Source organism: Mixophyes fleayi, chromosome 8 (genome assembly GCF_038048845.1).
Source record: "Mixophyes fleayi isolate aMixFle1 chromosome 8, aMixFle1.hap1, whole genome shotgun sequence".
Taxonomy (NCBI): domain Eukaryota; kingdom Metazoa; phylum Chordata; class Amphibia; order Anura; family Limnodynastidae; genus Mixophyes; species Mixophyes fleayi.
Window position 1 is genome coordinate 9933485 of NC_134409.1, and position 23267 is coordinate 9956751.

General features: G+C 40.5%; 1 protein-coding gene across 2 annotated transcripts in view; it reads left to right on the forward strand.

The window, feature by feature from the left end:
* PDE4B (phosphodiesterase 4B) overlaps nucleotides 1-23267 on the forward strand; it is a 267467-nt gene that overhangs the window by 53341 nt on the left and 190859 nt on the right. Inside the window, exon 1 of one of the 2 annotated variants that reach the window (XM_075181838.1) lies at nucleotides 10390-11072. The exons of the other annotated variant lie outside the window; for it this stretch is intronic. Within the exon in view, the coding sequence (XP_075037939.1) occupies nucleotides 10834-11072 (239 nt within the window). The 5' untranslated portion in view covers nucleotides 10390-10833. Of the gene's footprint in view, nucleotides 1-10389; nucleotides 11073-23267 lie in introns of those variants that run through there. 2 annotated transcript variants of the gene reach the window in all.

The following is a 23267-nucleotide window of genomic DNA, read 5'->3' on the forward strand; positions in this document are numbered from 1 at the left end:
ACCCAGATTTTACCGGGGCACCTTGTTGGTTTATTTTTTTTTTGTAAAGGGTGGTTAGAAGCAAAGCAATTTGTAAATGAAATACTTTTGTAGACCAGTTTAAGAAGTAAAAAGCCTGCAAAATATCTTGAGTATCCTGTTTTGTCAGGATCTGTACAATTATCACAGATTAATATATTTTTCTTATATTTGTATGAGCTATTTTATTGCCAGACAATCCGGTCATTAACCAGGCTTGTCTGACTCCAATATTGCCAGCTCCCTTAGTCCCTATAGTCCCCTAACATTACTTCAGGAGTGACTGTTGCCATGTATTGCATCAGGCTCAGTGAATTTTAGTTTTACCCTTTAATACATTTCCATATTTCCCAGAGGTTATTTTCACAATCTTATGGCATAATTTAAATGCATAATCTAAACACTGATATATATTGATTTGTTTAAGGGTTTTGGTTTTTCTGATGCAAAATTCACAAATAATTATCAGGCTCTCTGGTTAAATCCTGCTGCATATTTCCTCTGAAGATGTAGGAAATATTACTGCCAGCAAAGTGACTTAGTCAACTGCAGACTTTATAAATTGTTCACCATCCAGAACATCCCGCACTCTGTTAAATTACTCTCTGTTATATCTCTTCCACTCTCTACCTTGATACTTCTCCTTTTGACCTTCACAAGTGCGTGTCCGTGAAAAGCTCTGTTCACCCCTCTTTATTCAGTGCTGAGGAAACTGGACAGACATCAACTGCAAGACCTCACGGTGCATTAGCATGCAGCAGTGATGTGTGCAGCCTGCTGGTTTATCTAATCTGATCTTAATTCCACAGTGACGAGGAGCTAGTGTATCCGTCTGTAGGGATAATGGCTTTTCGCCACTGTTCAGCTAATCATAATGAAGCACAATAGGGTCTGAAACCAAAGATTGTCAACACAAGAAGGTTAGTACTCAACATACCTGCTATGGCTGGGTACACACTACAGGGTTGTCAGACGATTATTTGGTCAATCACCCGATAATATTCGTTCTGATATTGCATTAGTGTGTACACTGCAGCGATGAGCGATTATCGTTCCAAAGCACATTGCATTGTTTCATTTGATTTTTAAACTGAACTAAAAATCTCATTCAACGATGGAACAATGTCGTTCCAATTCTGCAGTGTGTATGCACTCACTATCAGGATCTCCATAGAGTTTGCAGAGTCAGGATCTTTTCAGCAGATGGTTATGACAGATGAAGAGCACAGATCTGCAGGTAGATTGTGTAGCTGTGTACACATGAATCTGCATGCTCATCGGGAATTTTTAACTTTATTTTTTTTTTATCAGTCGTTGGTAAAATCGTTATAGATAACATATCGGGAGAAAATTTCTGTAGTGGGTAGCCAGCCTAACATTTCAAAAGGAAATAATTGTAGACACTCAATAGGTGAAGAGAAAGAAAAAAGTCAACGCCAATCTGAAATACATTCAAAGTATGGATTCGATTCTCCAGGCATTGTTGTTTGGATGGAATATTGGGCACCACAGCCGAACACCAATGGATTTATTCCAATAAAAAGGACATTTACAGAGAGAACTTTATGCAATCTAAGCTGCATTAACTGTAAGGATATTATAAGTTGTTGCAGGTATATACACTGCACATATCAGGTGTAGTGTTTTTAAGTCACCAATATAATTTTCTATCCATATCATATATTCCCATTACTTTGAAATTCCTCCCCCTTTCTTTGTGCCCAATCCTTATCTCTTTTGGCTTCCACATTTTTGTTTTTTTTGTCAGGCTTACCCCCCAACAGTATAATGGCAGCATTTATTACCCTTCCCCTGTTCCTAGAGAGTGCTGACCGATCCACTTTCTTGAAACTTTTGAAAATTTGATGTTTGGTCCACGTGGACTTGAATCGCCCTGTCGAGCCTAGCAGGTTGGTGGCAAAACCATTAAAACGGTGCATGCAGGCTGCTTGTGTGTCGAGTCCGATGCATGCGTACATCGTCCGCTCTGGTTGTGATGGCACTGCTCAGCTTGTGGTGCTGCTCAGCCTGTGATTGGTCGTGTGGTCGCGCGCTGAGTGCTTACTGTGGTCGACGACCGTTGTGTTTAGTTATACAACTGACGTGTGTGGGTGTGTGTACAGTGATTGACAACGTAATGTGAGTTCCGGCACAATATGTATGTATATATATTGCTGGTATATTATTAGCAATAACTACTTCTGGCATAGTATTGGGCATATGTACCGCAGTTATAATTAAAGGAACATCTATTGCTCCATACCACTGGCATATAACTGACATACAATATATACTACTGGTATATTAGGGAGCATCTCTACAGCTGGTACAATACTGGCTTACATACCGCAGGCATTATGCTGGGCATCTCTAATGCGGTCATATTATGGCCATATCAGCGACTGCTGGTATATTGCCTTATTATTATTGGTTAAGATGACAATATGGCCGCTTCCACTGTGTGGAGGTCACAGGTATGCTTTAAACAAGGTTTTGGAAAAGCAATCCATTGCATTTAGCCTTAAAATATTTAATCCCAACCTGTCTAATTTATTTGTTATTCGCAGGCTATTCTTTTGCATTGACGTCAGCAAGAGCTTCATAATTGGGTTTCATCCAGAGAAACCAGCTATAGATATGACGGGATGTTCAAATGGCTTGTACATGTTCATCTCAGGGATGTAACCATCATGCCATGGAAAATGTCAGCTGTAAGATAAGCAAATCTTTCAGGGAAGTCGCAGAGAATATGAAGCAGATGCTCGCAGTCTATGAAAGGTCAGCCTCTAAAAGCTTCCTGCTGAGGCTTGTAGACCTGGCTGCTGGCTTGGAATCAGGCGTTTGCTGAACGCCGTGGACCCGTTTTGTGCTGCTCTGTGTTTGATAAGGGAGTGCTAGTACTCTGTGCATTGTGTCTGGGTCTATCGGAATGTGATGTAACATTTTTACAAATAGAATGTTCTTTAATGACTGACTTGAATGGGTATGATGAGCTTAGCAGGAATACATTCCTCCCCTCACCCTGTTATCTTCTTCTCCAGTGATGTCACCACTGAAATTAGCACCTATTTAGTGGAACTGTGTGAAATGCCCATTTGATGTCAGAAAATAGACCACATAGGGAGATTCAGTTTGGCGCAAGGTGTCTCCGGAACGTCCACGGAGACACACCGCACCGATGTTAAGGTAGAAATCTCCACTTCTTTATTCTCGCACCCCGTAGAGGTACGCAGAAAAATAAGCAAAGATTCCTCCTGCAACGGCTGGCAATAGGCCCATCTGAACATTGAGGCGGTGCTCTGTAGTACCTTTGCACCAAATTGAATCTCCACCATAGATACATACATTTAGGGCCTGATTCATTAAGGAAAGTAAAGCAAAAAAAATTAGTAACTTTGCATCTTGGCAAAACAATGTTGCATTGGATGGAGAGGTAAATTTAAAATGTGGGGAGAGATTTAGAGTTAGGGTAGGGCATGTCCTAGATCAACTTTAAATGTCAGTGTAAAATGAAAGCTGTCAAGTATTTGTGTGTTACATGAAAAAAACAGCCAGTATTTTCCTTATGTGCAAAATAATAAACTGATTTTCACCACTTGCATTGTAACATCAGTTTGACAAAGTTACTTATTTTTTTGCTTTACTTTCCTTAAAGAATTAGGCGCTTCGTTTGTAGATTTAATGTGTCATGTGCATAGGTTACTCAAGACAAATCATTTACAGTAGTGTTTGTGATTATTCAGAATTACCAGTAATATACAGTAATATCATACAGAACTTTGCCATCCCATTGTATCCATACTATAACTCCTAGAACTGGTTACCACATCATGTGAACAGCCTACCACTGTATTGTGCTTTGCCACAGTTCTACCTTGTGTTTATTACTGCCAGGATTTAAGTAACTGGTGTTTTTATTGTAACATTTTGGGGTGCTGATACCTGCAAGTCATGCCTACCACTGTTCCACCATTTCGTCATCTAATCATGCCGGCAATGATTTGCGTGGCCTCTTTAATTGTTTTAGATAAGATAGGCAACAAATTGTTGTGCGTGGGCCCAAAACGACTGGCAATCCTTATCAACATTTGCGATTGATCAGATATTAATTGTGACCGGCAGAAAATCTAGTCAACTGTCCTACATCGCTGGCAGCTGCAGAGAAGGGCCAGTCGCCAATAGCTTTATTTTTGGAGCTGATGACGCTGCTACCTAACATTAGCCACTTGCTACTTTATCGTTCGAGTGTTTCTCACACTTCTTAGATTGTAAGCTCTTTGGGTCAGGGCCATCTTTACCTCGTGTTTCACGTCATTGTACGTCATTCGAGTGCGTCATGTCCACCTCAATATACAGTGATACGTAATATGTCAGTGCTTTATAAATAAAAGAATAATGATTCTTCAGTGATGTCACTACCTACTAGTGAATTGATAGGCAGTTCAGCCCACACAATGACTGCCTCTGTGTAGGCTTTAAGATCATCTAGTACCCTGTAACACTGGATTCATCTACTCGATAACCATTTAAATACATTTTTGTGACTGATGGATTCTTGGCGCTCTGCCACTAAGTTCTGGGGCAGTAAAGTTTGCAAAGGACACGGGAGTAGACTTCTCTCCATCTACTCTTACACGTTAATGATCCTCCCGCTCTTTCAGAAGACCGATGATTTATTGTCTAATTTACTTGCATGGAACACCAGTCTGTAGAAAGAACCACAGTTCTAGTTTACAATATCCGCAGCTTGTAATTCCTGAAACGGGACTGGAATCCCATTTAATTGTAGAGGTTCCTTGTCATTAAACTTTGTATGGTTCATTTTCAAGTACTTTTTCCATCCGTCTCTTGTTTAGTCAGATGGTTTGCGTTTTTTTCCTCCTTTTCTTAGTAAATGGAAGAGGTTTTCAAAGTTGACAGTACGTTCGTAGAGCATCAATCATTCCAACAAGGCTGATGTTTACTTAAAAAGTAAATTAGCAACTGTTCTACATTTATTTACTGAGAAGAGTTCAGTGCCTGGACATTTTTTGGGATTAGTAGAATTACTTTATTGCTTTTATAGTTCAGTACATAAGTACGCGTGTGCCGAACTGTAGAAGGGAGCCGTAAAGAAGGAATCTTTTTGGACACTAGGGTTTACCGATTTACATTACAGGGCTCCCTTACTTTTTGTTGTAGGCTAATAAAAATGAAACCTCTAACCACAAGGTTTGGTTTAACTACTTTGGTGCCAGCCAGGCAATGCAAGTAATTGTGGATTTATGACACAGTAACCTGATGCTGTTGGGGTCTAGTATATTTATTGCTGTACTTCAGTACGCTGTGAGTGCTGCATTATCGGTGCACTGCCCCTGTTTTGTTATATTTCATTTGTGATCGTCTCTTGTAAAATATTAAATAGGGCTGTAAAATAATATTCTTTTGTTCACTTCACCCACGCGGTTTCCGCGTGGTCCTCAGAAGAGGCCAACGCTCTGCTTAGAGCAGAATAGGGGCATTGGGAGGCTGGACCTTCATAGCTTGGCCCCCTCACCACCGAAACCTGAAGCGGCCTTACCCCCCATCCTTCTCTATCATTGTTAACTAAGTATACATGTAATGCCACACCAGTACATAAAGCCCTATATTTACATATTTGTTAGAAGAACAGTATGAATGTATAAATGAAACATTGGAGAACTATAATAAGTCAATCATGATACGCAGTAGAAAGTTGATTATTTTATTTATGAGAACACCATGAAAAAAACTGTTTTTTTTGTTTTACAACATGACTTTTCATGGGATTTATAATAAATTCATGTAACAGGGGTCAGTCGGTTCATGTTATTGTTTGCTAAAATACCCACAAATAAACAAATGTTGCTCTCGCAGTCCTGTGGGCTGTAAGTGGACGTGACTCTCACAGCTGCGGTTTTGTCGGGTGTGTTGTGTGTCCCAGCAGTATTAGTTGTATCATTAGTATCACAGCTTAACAGCGGCTGCTTTCAGATTGTTTAAAACCTGCTTGTGTGACCTCTGCTTCTTTCTATTAGTTCTACCTCTGATGTGCATCTTGTCTCGTCTCTGTAACCACCTCTCTCCCTACCACACCAGACTCTGGCAGCCTTCAAATCTTTAGATGTAAACCCATCTCTTTATTAGAGCTCACCCTACTCCCACCTACACTACTCACACTAATGCACCCTTACAACGGTCCCGGTCTTCACTCCAAGCCACACTCGCTCCTCTTGTCCCAGCTGTGATCATGGTCCTGCATACCCTCTGTTTTCATGTTTGCATTTATTTTGTCTATTTCCCTCGTTTTTTTTTTGTGTATGTCCTGTTTCCATCACTGTCCAGCACTGAGGAGCACTGCGGCACCTTGCAAATCAACGACAATAATAATAATATTAATAATAATAATAATAATAATAATAATAATAATAATAATGGCACAGGTAGCATTAATAATAAGGGAGTCCAATACTGGAATAATTTTGGGAGCAAATTAAACTTTTAGACTAGGTCACATTGGGGTTTTATATATCTGTCATGTACATTTTACTGCACTTATTACATTGTTTAAAATATGCGTATAAATGTCTTTTATTCTGTACAAAATGCACTTAGATGGCGCAAAAGCAATATCATTGGATGTAACGACAGAGCTCAATCACTACCACCTAAGGACAATGTCAAGTCATTTTGCACATCCAAAAAGACACTATGGGCTAAATCTAATCTTAAATATAATCTTGTAAATTCCGTCATTTAATTCTGATATGTATGCGATTGTTTTTCTTTTCTTTTTGTTGTTTAGTATGTTTATATCTTAAAAAATTTCAATAAAAATACTGGATTTAAAAAAAAAAAAAAAGACACTATGGGCACTTGCTAACCTGGGAATGTCTCCCTGAATGAGCTGCCTCTATCGCCTTAAGAGCCATTTCTCCCATGAGAGGAGAGGAAAACCTGTTTCTGGCATCCCCACCCTACATTTCTCGCCACCTCGCTTGTTACTACGGTTATTGACCACTCACCACAGAAGCAAGCGTGAAAGGCATAGGAACAGGAGAGGAAGATGGGAGAGCAGTGTACAAGTGCCTCTCTGGCTGGCAGAACCCTCCAGTATTCCTTAAAGCTTATGTGCTGAAAAATAAATTATCATTTTTGCATTTGGGTGCATAAAAAAAGCCCAATACTGCAGTTGGCCCACACTGAGCTATAGATGCACCGATCCACCTAGCTCCTCCTAACAAAAGGCAGCAATAGATGCACCTATCCACCTAGCTCCTCCTATCAGAAGGATAGAAATGGTTGCACTGATCCACTTAGCTCCTCCTATCAGAAGGTAGCAATAGATGCACCGAGCCACTTAGCTCCTCCTATCAGAAGGCTGCAATAGATGCACTGATCCACTTAGCTCCTCCTATAAGAAGGTAGCAATAGATGCACCGAGCCACTTAGCTCCTCCTATAAGAAGGTAGCAATAGATGCACCGAGCCACTTAGCTCCTCCTATCAGAAGGCAGCAATAGATGCACCAATCTACCTAGCTCCTCCTATCATAAGGGCAGAAATGGATGCACTGAACCACCTAGCTCCTCCTATCAGAAGGCAGCAGTAGATGGCCCCATCATGCAATGACCCTGCCATTGCTGAAACCTAGCTGTGGTTCCTGTGTCCTGTGAGGTCTGCTCGACCTGCTGAAATTGAATGACGTGTGCTTCTAATTCAGAAACATTTAATGTACAAAGAAAATGCGAAGCAATTTACAGAATCCCAAATTAAACTATCCTAGAGAGGAGGACGGTGCCATAAACATGATTGGGGGTTTGGAATGTATAGTGGAATTATAGCTTATTGTATGTTTGTGAATTTACATTTTAGAAGACTTACCTTTCACCGCTTTTATTGAAGGTACAGGTTCCTCTAGGAGCTTGTTGGGTGTTTTAAAAAAACATTGGGTTTAAGGTGTTGTTTATTCTAAAAATATAGTGTGATAGGCTTGCTTTATATTATTATTATTTATTTGTATAGCACCAGCATATTCTGTAGGGCTTTACATTTAGCAACAAACACAGTAATAAAACAAGACTGAGTATTACAGACAGGGAAGTAATATTATAATGAAGTTTAGGGTAAGGGGCTTGCTTTGTATACTAATGAATTTGGAAATAGGGGCTTGCTTTGTATACTAATGAATTTAAGGTAAGGGGCTTGCTTTGTATACTAATGAATTTGGGGTAAGGGGCTTGCTTTGTATACTAATGAATTTAAGGTAAGGGGCTTGCTTTGTATACTAATGAATTTGGGGCAAGGGGCTTGCTTTGTATGCTAATGAATTTAGGGTAAAGGACTTGCTTTGTATACTAATGAATTTAGGGTAAGGGGCTTGCTTTGTATACTAATGAATTTAGGTTAAGGGGCTTGCTTTGTATACCAATGAATTTAGGGTAAGGGGCTTGCTTTGTATACTAATGAATTTAGGGTAAGGGGCTTGCTTTGTATACTAATGAATTTAGGGTAAGGGGCTTGCTTTGTATACTAATGACTTTAGGGTAAGGGGCTTGCTTTGTATACTATTGTCTTCCCTCCCGCCAGACTCCCCTCCCACCACAACCTCTCTATAGTTGTCAATAACACTACCCTCTCCTCTGTCACCCAACTCCGATGCCTGGGTGTCACCTTTAACTTCTCTCTCTCCTTTGCCCCCCATATCCAATCCCTTGCCCAAGCCTGTCGCTTCCAACTGCGCAACATCGCCCGCATCCGGCCCTTCTTCTCTCAAGATGCCACCAAAACAATCATCCACTCTCTCATCATCTCCCGCCTCGACTACTGCAACCTTCTCCTCACTGGCCTTCCCCTCTCCCATCTTGCCCCCCTCCGCTCAGTTCTTAATGCGGCTGCTCGACTCATCTTTCTCTCACGCCGCTCCTCCTCAACCTCCCCTCTCTACCACGCCCTACACTGGCTCCCTTTCCCCTACAGGATCCTTTTCAATCTCCTCACCACCACTTACAAAGCTCTCTTCCAGTCTACTGCCCCCTATATCTCTAACCTCCTCACCATTCACACTTCGGCCCGCTCCCTGCGCTCGGCCAATGACCGTCGCCTCTCCTCCACTCTGATCACCTCTTCCCACACTAGAATCCAGGACTTCTCCCGAGCTGCCCCCCTGCACTGGAATGACCTCCCTCGCTCCATCCGTCTCTCTCCCAACCTGTGCTCCTTCAGACGGGCACTTAAAACCCACATGTTCCTTAAAGCCTTCCAACCATCCACCTAATCCCTCATCCACTCTTCTCATTCTCCCTCTCTCCCCTGGCTCCTCTCTTCTCTCCCCCTGCTTCACTGGCTCCCTTTCATGCCTGTGTTTGTTTCACCCTCCCTTAGGATGTAAGCTCTTATGAGCAGGGCCCCCCCTCCCCTCCAGTCTCCATACCGGTTCTTCTGCTCTGTCTTTACTCCATATGTCTTCCTGGAGTTCCTGAAGCATTGGTACTTTGTGTTTATTGTTCAGTACTTGTCACCCTGTTTTGTACTACTGTTTGTACTGTGTACGGCGCTGCGGAAACCTTGTGGCGCCCAACAAATAAATGATGATGATAATAATAATACTAATGAATTTAGGGTAAGGGGCTTGCTTTGTATACTAATGATTTTAGGGTAAGGGGCTTGCTTTGTATACTAATGAATTTAGGGTAAGGGGCTTGCTTTGTATACTAATGAATTTGGGGTAAGGGGCTTGCTTTGTAATCTAATGACTTTAGGGTAAGGGGCTTGCTTTGTATACTAATGAACTCGGGGTGAAGGATTTTCTATGAACAATACAATTTGGTGCAGGGTGTGTAGCATGTAAAAGGAGGGTGACGTCTGGGGGGGAATTGAGAGTTCCACAGTAAAAGATTAAACGCAGAGCATGGTAACAAGTCAAGAAGGAGGTCACATGACTGAAATACCAGTCCTGACAGAATAAATCTGACCTAGGAAAATAACTGGCCTGTTATTCACTGATAACTGTGCATTCACCCAGACTAACATGCCATGATAATACCACAGTATTTTTATAAAGACATAGAAATTGCATTGCCAGCTTTGCCCCATTTCTTGGCAATGGATGGGTTAATAGGAGCAATCCTCCCCATTAACCGCCCGTTACTGGCCTTTTTGTTTGTGTGTTTTATTTCACACGGGTAATATGAAGTCACCTAATGCAAAAGCGATGAGCAAAACATGCATTAGATCAGCAAGGACAACTGCCAGAGGGGTGTTATCCAATCAGCAATCAGTAGGTGGAGCTATTGCTGTTTTGGATTCAGTGTCTCAGTAAGGAATTCTGAATGAAGATCTTTTTCTATCCAAGGAATCTGTCCAGTCAAGCATATGGTACTGAAGTGCATCGTTTAAAAGGCAATTCGTATTTTTTTCTCCTCACTGATCCTAGATGCTCGTTGTCGTTTGCTCTTTTTAGTGACGTTTCTGTGGAGAATGTCTCTCTAAACAAGGATGGATAAAGGATTTTTTTCAATGCTGCACGAGCTGGTGCGTTCAGCTGAATGAGTCCAGGGGCTGGCAGCGTGTAGGTTGCAGACAAGCCACATTCACAACAGACTAGACTTACCAGGGGAAGAGCTGAGGAGAATCTTGGTCCCTCCTCACAGTTTTGGTACCCAAGTTCTTTTGAATTCTCCAGCTGCGCCGGCTACTCGTTCCGCTTCCAACCTTCCCCTCCGTGAACACCCACTCCATCCCACCACCCTGCATTCCTCTGAGTTAGTTTGGTGATATGCTTTTAGTCCGAGGAATTTGATCTGAAGTCTGAGATATGACATCTAAGGATTCTCCCAACGAGCTGTCCACTCCAGATTCCGAAGTCTACATCAGGACTTTCAAAGAACATATGCACTTGGAGCTGGAACTTCCCAGACATTCTGGGAAAAGGACCACGACCTCCCCCAAAATCTCTCCACGCAGTTCTCCCAGGAACTCTCCCTGTTTTTTCAGAAAGTTGTTGGTGAACAAGAGCATTCGCCAGCGGCGGAGATTCACGGTGGCACATACATGGTAAGAAGAGTCTATGTTTTGTGAGCCAGTTGGATTTTTTCATACTGATAAAAAAATAAAGGGTTAATTCTGTTGCATATGAGTAATACTCGTCATTACCTCAATGCTACCTTATGTATCAAATATCCCTCGCTGCTTTTAGATTGTAAGCTCATATGGGCAGGGCCATCTTCTGTTTCATATCACTGTATGTGATTTGTGGCATGATCCCCTTAATGTCTGGATCTGCGTAATATGTCAGCGTTTTATAAATAGATAATAATAGATGGGTGTGAGATGCCAGAATTGATAAACTGTATTGCTTTTAAGTTACTTGTATTCTAAATCAGGCACAGATTGTAATACTGTTCAATATTTCTCCCTATCATGTTTTGTCTTTCCTAAAAGCGACTTTATCTTTGCTTGTTTCATTAAATTGGCTCTATTTTATGAATACCCGATGGAACGATAATTGAGATGTTTCGGTATTGCTGTAATGAATACCATTGTCTTGCAAACGACATATGGTTCAATTACAAGGATTAATATCCTTCATTAGATGTTCAACCACTTGCAGAGGATATATAGGGGTCATTTAACATTTTTGCAGGTAATTAGAATCGACAATTGTTTTCTCCTATGATGTCCGTCAAGAGCCTGCGTCTTTAAAAAGAGAAAATTTGCAATGACCTGTGGCGTTAAGACGAAGATTGCTGTTTTATATTTTTTAAAACCCGGCTATGTAACGGAGCACTGTAGTGTGAAAACATGGAGTTAAATCTTCAATCCATGACAATGCACAGGGGTGGTTATGCTCTGTTGCTAACTTGGGAGGAGTCTGGATATTAACAAATGTCAATATGTTTGTCCTCCGATTATCTACTTCAGCCAGACACACGAGGACCTAGGAGAGAGCATCCTGCAAGATGCTGATAGCACATTTGTTGATAAGGGAATGTTCAGGAGTATTTTCTACAGGAAGAAAGAGTCTCTGCTTGGGGGAGTTCAGAGGAACAGGCATCTGCCATCTTCATTGGCAAGCGTCTTATGACCTTATGTCAAGGTTAAAGTGTAACCCTGGCTTGGGACCAACAGGGTTTACCAGTCTGTGCTATATATAATACAATCAGGATGTATTCCAGATAGAATTGGTTTATGATTTCAGCAGGGACTGATGTTCAGGGGCTGTGAGCGTAGTCGGAGGAATTTTGGTGCATAAAACAAGAAAAGATTGTTAGGAGACAGCCAATTAGCTTGAACATATAGGAGCGGAGAGTGGAATCATCACAGAACCAGTTAATGATAGAAACCACAAAGATACAGTTAATAGGTATCAACTGTGATTTGTGCCACTGATCAAAACAAACAAATATATATATTCTTATGTATGTAAACAAAATTTGAGAATGTGAAATGAATAATATAACGTGATATTGAAGTCTGTGGAAGAATCGTTGAAAGTGGTGAAATGCAATATAGTAAAATCGCCCTAAGAGAGCCGGGGAATGTCGCACCTGGGTTCCGATCTTTCAGCATAAACACCAGACTTGGGGGAGAATGAGATCATCCCTGTTATTTAAAGTTAACCTTTAGTAAACTATGTTTTTGGGGAATGGTTCTGTAGGCTAGGGATGCACTAAATCAAGGGTTTGGTTCAGGTTTTAGACAAATTGAGGTTTTAAGCAAGATTTGGGTTTGGACACCCAGATCCGTTCTGATTTCCTGTGAGTATAGTGCATAAAACACAGAAATATAAAGATAACATTTCTTAATAGCCACTCTAGAATCATTGTTATATGTAAAGTAGAGATGGTTTGGAAATTCAGCATAATCCTTCATAATTGATTGTATTTGGAAATACAATGCATTTATCAGGATGTTATTAATGTCAACTGTGCATCAAATGCATTTTTACAGTTGCTCCTGATTTGCAGACATTTGTTCTAGCATGGATACATGGCCGCCATCACTGTCACTCGGCACTTACACCTGCTCTGTATCTGGTGCAAGTGATACGACTGAAAAACACAGACCTGAGAGATGGCCAAAGCTTGAATCGGACGTTGCTGCATGCGCTCGAGCTTGGCACGCCATTACTGTACATTGACTACGTGCAAACGCCCGGTCCTCTCCCCGTTCCGCACCTGAAAGCATAGACTGTCTTGAGCTTCCTTTGCGTTTGAAGGTGAATTGGATGTTCTTACGTTCGCTGGCGTATGATCTGGTTCTGAGCATGTCTTCTACCAGGTTATTGGATATGCACTAATGTTTGCAATTCAGATTCATATCTGGGAGAATCCTATGCTAGTAATAACTGGTGTTTTCATTGGCGATGGACCTCATTAACACATCGCCCATTATATGAAAAAATAATAATAATATATATATATATATGCATGGCGATTGCTGCCTTTACCCCTGCCGAGATCAGCCGCCTCTTGCTGTACTTTGTAACGCTCCTGTTTTGTTGTCACCAATAACAGAAATCGAAATAAACATCTTTTGTTTAATTCAGAAAATAAAGTATTTTTTTTAAAAATTCAGTAATAATATTCAAAAATGCTTATTTACAGTTTTAAAACAAATGAAATCTATTATTTAAATTATTTATGGTTGCAAAAGCTTAAGCTTCATTTCAGGGCTGTGTTAAGCAAATCAGACTTATTGGCGCAATGGGCCTGATATAATGATATTATATTTGAATTATAAATAGGCCTCATAATACATTACCCGTGCCTAAATATTCAATTGAATAGAAATTTATATAAGCTTTTACCATTCATGTTTCAGAGTAACAATAGAGGGGTCAGTTCACAAGATCATTTTCTACTGGGGAAGTAGAGGCAGCAGGTGGGGTTTCAAGGAGAAAAAGTATTAAACCATATTTAATAAAAACGAATGCTATCTAAAATTAAATAAGAAAAAGGTGCATTATTTTGAATTTTTCAAACACACAAGGTAGAAGTACTCACTTGCAGGAAAGATTACATAAGACAAGGACAGCACTGAATCATGTTGCAAATAGCAAGTCAGTACTCACAGATCTTCAAACACTGTTTATTCCAAACCCACATTTTTGTGAGGTGGGGACCATTTCATTAAATCCCCACTGACACGTTAGTTTGGAATAAATTATATCTCCTTTACCTTCATGGGTGCTGCTTCAATATTAGTTATATTTAGTATTATGTTTTGATACATCTCCTCTATAGAATGCTGTTGTTACATATGTATTTATTCACACGCTAAACCATGGACAGTGATAGCAACAGTGACCCGACTGACTTAACTTCTACAGAACAGGAGCATTAGAAAAAGCAACAACTTGCAACTAAAATTATTTATATTGTTTTCTAAGTAAATAAATTGTAACATTTATAAATACTTGTAATATTTTACAATTATTAAAACATTGTACCTTGAAAATCATTTTCCTTTAACAAGGACAGTGTGGGAGTTTCTGAGAACTGTAGAAGGGGCTGTGACTTGTGGATGGTGAGTCAGAAAAGGCCATCAGGGTTTTTTGCTTGTTAAGTATATATTTTTAGGGTCTGAACTCAGCATTAACTATATCCTGCACTCAGTTTTTCAAGTGGTGTAGAACAACCTGTGGCCAATCAGATCATCAGAATGTTCACAACAGCACAGACTATTTCAGGAGATGTGTCACTGATCTTGTGAGAGGCAGTGACCTTTTAACTCATGTGATTGTGTCAGCGACGACAGGGCTGTATGTGACAGGGGCAATGACATGATGTGAGGAGGGGATTGGAGGCAGCAGGAAGCCACAGACTGAGAGTAATATAGTGGAAGGAGCAGAGTCCCCCAGCAGCACAGAGTATATCAAGAGATAATGATGTGTTATTGAGGACAGGGCTGCATGTGACAGGGCCATTGACATGATGTGAGGAAGGGAATGGAGGCTGCAGGAAGCCACAGACTGAGCGTTATATAGTGGAAGGAGCAGGGTCACCAGCAGCACAGTGTATATTAGGAGATGAGTGATGTGTTAGTGAGGAGAGGGCAGCATGTGACAGTGAGGGGAATGGAGGCAGCAGGATGCAACAGACTGAGAATTGTATAGTGTAAGGAACAGGATCCCCAGCAGCACAGATTAGTTATATGAGGCTCCTCCAACAGTGATGCAGGAAAGTTGTGGGGTCAAATACACCTCTACAATACAGTCCACACATGCAGCTTGTTGTATTGATGTGGATGACAAGTAAAGGCGGGTTAGGAATCCTAGATTAATGAGTTATAAGAAATGTACAATAATGCTTTAATGACAGCTACAGATGCAGAATAAGTTAGTGGACTCAACACACCATCAATTACACCAACACAAAGTCTATACCTAGAATTTACATACGTGTTTAAGGAACTTCCTAGAGTCAGAGTTGCCCAAAGTGCCAAAAGTAAAACCTAATTTGCATTACAAAAAAAAAAAAGCTAATAATAACTTTCACCAATATACATGTTAATATTTCAGGGGTTCGTTAGACCTTAAAGGGCATGACCACCCTACTGCAGATTTCTGCCTATCAGCTAATCCATTCCTTGACAACCGTCTCCATGGTGCAGTTGTCAGTAATGATTTTGAACTGACTAGACGTACCCGAGTAGCTGTCAGCTAAAGAAGCTAATTTAAATACAGTATTGAAGGGAGACGCTCTCCACTAGCCGACATCAGCAAAGCATTGGGCGTTGCATCCAGGGGAGAATGAGATCTGAAAGGTATTTTGCTTAGCATCAACTCTGCCTCCGTTTAGCTGCTTCAAGACGGAGGGGTTGAGGCTGACTGTACTAGGTGCCATTGCAAAATACATATTATTATTAGAAGAATGAAGAGGTGCAGAATTATAATGAGCTGTACCTAAAACACTCTAAAGCAGTGTATCTTAAACCCAGTCCTCGGGACCCCTAACAGTGCAGGTTTTCCAGGTGACAAGGGAAATAATTACACCACCTGTGGATCTGTTACAATGTATCAGTCAGTAATGAATACACTTGTGCTAAAGCAAGGAAATATGGAAAACATGCACTGTTAGAGGTCCTGAGGACCAGGTTTAAGAAACACTACTCTAAAGGACCGCTGTATTATCGTGTGTTCAGTGGCAAAACTAGAACCCAGGGCTTGACTCGGAATGCGGAATGCCTGTAGAATTTGATGTAAGGACCTGCACATTTGTGCAACTATCTGGAGGTTGTGACACCCCCTGCTGTTTGAGCCTCTCTGCCTCAATGTACAAAATAGAGAGGTGTTAAAAGCAGCAGTTCTGACCTCTATATAATCAGTGCACATATAGAGGCTCCGGGGAGGTCAAGAGTTGCAGCCTTCGATCAGAACTTTGTCTTTTCCTTTGTCCTCCTATGCCGCACAATGTTCCATTAAGCAGTTTTTCTTAAAGTAGGAAGAGAAGATGTGATGTGGAAAGGAAACTGTCAGGAGGAGGGGATATAGATCAATACGTGTGACAACTTTCATGCTAGGTCAGGGCAATGTCGTAAAGCTCCTGGATACTATATAAAAAAAAGTTTAATTAATACTTTTTAAGGCTTTTGGCTCAATCATTTATAACTAAAATGTATACTTTCCAACATTCCCGGGGGAAATCAAATCGGCATAATTGGCTACACCCTAATATTCCTAACAATTACCATGGCGCATCAGACATCCCACATTTAATAGGGGACACAACTCTAAATCAACAAGCCACTATTTTTTACTGTAAAAAAACTGGATTGTTCCATTGCCATTGGGGGTGTATAAAAACATAGTAGAACTTCCAGTAGAAAACCAACTCACCAAGAATTTAGGGCCTGATTCATTAAGGATCTTAAATGAAGAGGTATCTTATTTCAGTCTCTTGGACAAAACTATGTTACAATGCAAGGGGTGCAAACTAGTTTTCTGTTTTGCACATAAGTTAAATACTGACTGTTTTTTCATGTAACACACAAATACTTGATAGCTTATTTGTACACTGAAATTTAAAGTTGATATTTGTGTGCTACATGAAAAAACAGTCAGTATTTAACTTATGTGCAAAACAGAAAACTAGTTTGCACCCCTTGCATTGTAACATGGTTTTGACTGAAATAAGATACCTCTTCATTTAAGATCCTTAATGAATCAGGCCCTTATACCCTAAGTATTCAGAATGCAATGCTCCAATGCCAGTCACGTAAGTGATTCAAACCATATATTGTATCACAGGAAAAGCAGAAAGTGCAATAAAAGAACTGGGTGATTTGAGAGCATCGGGTCAGCTCGCAGTACACAGGCTTTGTGTTGTTATAGATACACATATAAAACGTAAATATCCTGCATTCTGCAGCAGTTACAGCTACATCATAAAAGTATGAATGAGAACACTAATACATGCCGACAGATAATGAATGCAACTACCGCTGATATGTAATGGACATGGAACAAGCGGGCTCCCACACGTTGTGTTCCTGTACGTGTTCAAAGTGACCTGACATAAATGTACATAATTAGTGATCTTAGAGGAGCCTGTCTGCGGTCCATGCATTCCTGCTCTGTAGTGCATTGATTGTTAGTCCACCGTGTTGCATTTCCTGACATTTCTGAGAGTGTGAGACAGTCCGCTCTCCCTCCTCCACGTTTAATAATCATCGCTGCCAACTCAGGTATGAAATTTCCACAGCTTTATCGTATGTGATTTTCTGTAACATCTGGGTACTGTATAAGATACAGGGGTCCGCTTGCAACAATACGAAACACGATATATAATCGACTGTGTCATATATATATCACTAGTTATGGCAAATAAATGTTTTTTTTGTTTTGATTTGTTTTTTGACCAACCATACCTCCCCTTACTTTAAACTGACTTATATTATTATACATTTTACGAAGAGTTACATAATTATATTTATTGATAATATATGTCCTATTTTTTATTTATCGTTCTAAAATTCAGATTTTTCGTTTGTTCAGTTTTTTAATATAAAGTTACAGAAAAATACACGTTTAAAAAATGAATGTCCCTAAGTAAAAACAGGTAACTAGTTATTAATTAGTGAAATTAACTGTCCTGTGGATAATGGAGAAAACACCCAGAACGTGGCCATATTTAAATAGAAAGCTGGTATATTATTAAAGTAATCTCGTGGTGTGGAAATCTGGGTAACATATTGTTTCTGTTTATTGCAAAATACCTGAAGTTAGAGGCCTGATTTGTATATAATAATTCACCGTCTCTTGCTGTGTTTTTTTGTTTTGGGTGAAAATTGAATTCCAAAGTGTTCCATAGCAATATGGCGTGCGATGGCTGCAGGGTGTTCCAGCAATGCTGAATCGCCTCTCTGCCCATCCAAGGCCCCTGCTTCCCCCAAGGCTCTGCTCTTCTGAGCGGGACTTGCTAGACACACGTATGAGCTCGGGCCCGTGATTTGATCACCACCCGTGCATCATGGGAATTTTACATGCCACTGTGCTATTAGTATTATCAGAATACGAAGAAACTGACTCAATAAGGAGTATTAAAGGCTGGGCCTAATTAAGGGTTCAGGCTGCCCTAGGCTGATACCCTCTCAGCGCCCCCTCTCCTACCACGCCAAGCTAATACGCAGAAGGTAAAAAATAATTTGTCCTTTATTTAAAAGCCGTTTTCCATCAAACCCCCCTATGTTTATGTTCCTGTGTTTTCAAGATTCAGCTCAACTTGGCTTTGTCCGGTAATTTTCATTAAAATCAGAACTATAGCAGAACGGAGGCATGAATGAGCGCTACTGAGGGTGAAGGGTGAGGGGGTTGTCACGTCCCTCCCCTGTCGCCATCCTTGTCTTTCCTATTCGCTTATCCTCAAGCGCCCGCCCCAGGATGTCTCACTGTCTTCAGCCAATACTGCATTTTTCTTTCATGTTTTCTTTCCATTTTGAGAACATCTCTTCTCTTATATTTTAAAATTAATTTCAGTTCATCATCAGCTATTTATATAGCGCCACTGATTCCGCAGCTCTGTACAGAGAACTCACTCACATCAGTCCCTGTCCCATTGGAGCAATCAGATTAAATCCCCTAACATACACACAGGTAGAGAGAGAGACTAGGGTCAATTTACTAGCAGCCAATTAACCTACTAGTATGTTTTTGAAGTGTGGGAGGAAACCAGAGCACCCGAAGGAAACCCACGCAAACACAGGGAGAACATACAAACTCCTCACAGATAAGGTCATTGTTGGGAATAGAACTCATGACCCCAGTGCTGTGAGGCAGAAGTGCTAACCACTGAGCCACCGTGCTGCCCACGTGCCTCTCCCTGTCATAGTTTTGCACCCCCCAAAGATTGTGACACCTCCGTAAAAACCTTCCACACTAGGATGCAGCCTAGTCAGCCTATTAGATAATCAGAACAATAAAAGGGCTGTTGATTATAAGTCCTGTTGCTCAGCGATATAACCTTTGCTGTCAATAATTTTAATTAGAATACTTGCCATTAATGACACTATTTACAAAATGTTGGTTCTACTTAGCTGCTAGGAAAAGAACCCCCATTGAAATATAAATTTGATTTATCAATCGTTATAATGAAAACGAAACTGTTGATTAACCCAGGTAATTCATTTGTGTGCACCATTCCTATGATGGCTGGTAGATTGATGGCAGATATTAAGCCTCATAACATTTGGGACAAATTAGCCATCTAGGAACAGTTAGGTCCACCTGGTGGGATATATTTCTCTTGCAGTAACCCAGGTAATTAATCTAATTACCATGTATGAAGTTCTGCTTGTGAGCGCAAGTTATTCTGCGGTTTTTGTTTTTGTCTTCTTCTGGATCAACGCATCTAAAATGTACTTGATAGACTTGTGTCTTTTGTCAACCTTCTGTTTATGTAACTATGTGTCACCTTTTGTAAATAAACCGATTCCTTTCACACTTGCATTCTCTTTGACAGACAGAAAAGTTTAACAATTGAAAACTGAACAATCATAGATCCAAAGACATTTTACCGCTTTTTCTCAATCATTGCAGGGTACAAGATAAGTATTATTCATCACTATGAAACGAGTGAAATATTATACCCCGTTGTCTTAACACTGGAGGGAAGAACAGCAATGGGCCAGTTGGCCGCTTCTATGGTAATCAGAGGGATTTTTGCTTGGTAAACAGTAGCCCCCAGGTGCTTAGTAGCTAACAGGAATTCTCATGCACAAAACAGTTTTTCCATGTTTTGTGGTATTATCAAGGTAAAGAGGAAGCTTGCACATTGTTCATTTATATCCCCCAATTGATGTTGCAAAAGTTATTTGGAGTTTGCTGCTATTGCCATTTCTGCTAGCTTCTGATGGGAGGGCAGGGGGCCTCTAACCTATCTACTTGTGAGCTGGAAATTTCAGCTGATGTATCAATTCAGTTTGAAAACATAGAAGTCCGCGGACTCACTCCCGCCTACTGTATTCCCAATAACAGTAGATTGGCTGGCAGCCTGGACTACTGGCTAGTTTTTATTTTGTTAGGACAACAGCTGTTGCCCTCTGCAAAACAATCAACCATATGTGCTCCAGATAATGAAACAGGTGTAGAGTTTGTTGTAACCGTTGGACAATAGATAAAGCCGCATCAATGTTTTCACATCACCTTATCTAGTGGGTATGAATTTAAAATAAATAAATAATTTGACATCTTATTTAACAAACTTATTTCCATGGTGGAAGACAGGGTTCCAAGGAAAAATGCTTCATTATTAATATAAAGCACATTTTCCTTTTTTTTATTCGATTTTTTATCACCTTTACTATTTTACTAAGTGTGTGTGTGTATATGTATATATATATATATATATATATATATATATATATATATATATATCTAGAGATAGATAGATATATATATAGTATGCGAAAGGAGAAATCGGAATAGTAGCTTGTATTTCATAGCTAAATCCAGGGGCGCACGGAGGATTGCCCCCCCAAAAAAAAACCGCAGCAGCAGCTCCGTTTTAGCGCTGTCCTCCTATACAGCAGCCGCGGCGCTGTCTAAGAAGCGTCCGCGGTGGTGCTGTATACACTACAGCACCGCCGCGGACGCTTCTTTGACAGCGCCGCGGCTGCTGTATAGGACAGTGCCCACTTAGCGCAAGGGGGGGGTTTCTGGAGACTCAGAAACACCCCCTGTGTGCGCCACTGAAATCCATAGGCAAAAAATAATTCTCAGTCCGTCCTTAGGACACTTCCTCATTATGGTAGAATGTAGCATATTAATATTTGCTCATTATAAGTCTGTGAGAAGGAGGCTGTTTGCGCTCTTCATAATGCCCCCCCCTATAAAATCTGTCCTCCACTTGCGCCAGGATATTTGCTCAGATAACACGTTATTTACCCGGTGACCTTTTCATGTTTGTGTCCCGACACTGGGATGAAGTGGCTCAGCCTGTTCTTATCTGACAATGATTTGGGAGGCGTTGGACCGACAGAGGTTCCCTGTGATTGAAAACGTCATTGTTCTCCGCATTTATCTTTCTTTTCCGTTAACATTTCAGTCCAAAGGGAAATTAAATGTTATTTTTATGAAAGAGGTTTTGTGGGCATCCTGACCCTACAGTGCTTAAGATGGGGGAAAAACAAAACATTTTTTACAGTCTCTATCTGATACTAGCTATGATGACATTAAAGACGTCTATCCATGATTTGCTGCAGGTCTATTCTCTAGTTTGCACTTTTAGTAATAATATGCAGGACATTTGTTGAGCTGTGTGATATGCAGGTGATCTTTATTATCTGCTGGACAAAGGGGCTGTCATACACTTTAGACAATTGATCTGCTGAAAAATGAAGGGGCTACAATATATGTTGGTCAATTAAAAGCTGAATTATATGCTGGACAATTAAGGGTCTGGATGTTATACTGCACAATTGTACATTATGCTTGACAAACATGTTTAGTAACTTGCTGGACAATTGGGGGCCTGTATTATATGCTGGGCATATGGAGGGGGTCTAATATTTTGGACAAGAGGACCTGTATAATATGTTGAATAATACAGCAGCTGTTCAGTATTCTGGTCAATTGGATGGCTGTATAATAGACCAACAGGGGATGTATAATAAGCTAGACTATTGGTGGACTGTATAATATGCGGGACCCTTGAGAAATGTATAATATACTAGACATGTGGGTGTGGTTTTTTTATGGTTCAACCTCATGCCCATTTTGGCTGAGACAGCAAACCTTTTATTCCTGGCAAAATGACAACCCCTGGCAAAGTGACTGATGGCAGCTATGTATTTACCAGAAACAAGGTTATTATCTCTAGTGATGCTAATATCTGGTATTGCCTGTACTGGTTAGGACTGTTTCACTATGGAATCATCATCATCATACCCCTTGCACCCCAATAGCTGTGTTGTAACAATGTCACAAAACACAGCAATGTTGGTCAAAGAATTGTTGTCCTGTGGTAGCTGTGTAGAGAATGGTAATAGTGTAACCTAGGGAGATTAAGAGGGTGGTAGAGGAATACTATAAGCTTGTCTGAAGAGGTGGGTTTTCAGAGAACACTTGAAGGTTTGAAGACTAGAGGAAAGTTTTTGGTGTGAGGGAGTGAATTCCATAAAATGGGTGCAGCCCGAAAAAAGTCCTGTAACCAGGAAGGGAGGAAGTGATGAGTGGAAGAGAGACGCAGATCTTGTGCGGAGGTGTCGAGTTGGGAGATACTTTGAGACAAGTGAGGGGGTGAATGTCGGTGCAGTTTTGTTGATGGCCTTGTAGGTTAGTAGAAGTATTTTATATTGTATTCGGTAAAAAAAAATGACAACCAATGTAGAGACTGACAGAGTGGATCAGTAGAGGGAGAGCAATTTGAAAGGAAAATCAATCTAGCCGTTGCGTGCAGAATAGATTGTAGGGGCGAAAATCTGATATGGGGAAGACCAGTAAGGAGGGAATTACAACAGTCTGTGCGGGAAATGATGAGTGCATGAATTAGTGTTCTTGCAGTGTCTTGTGTGAGATAGATGCGTATTCTGGAAATATTTTTTAGATGTATGTAACATGATTTAGATATAGAGTCGATGTGGGGAGTAGATGATACTTCTGAGTCAAAGATCACACCTAGGCAGCGAGCTTGCGGGGTGGGATTTATGATCATGTTGTAAACAGAAATAGAAATGTCAGGTAGGTAACTTCTGTTGGCGAAAAACTCAGTTTTTCGAAAGATTGCGTTTGAGTTGGCGAATCAAACTGTA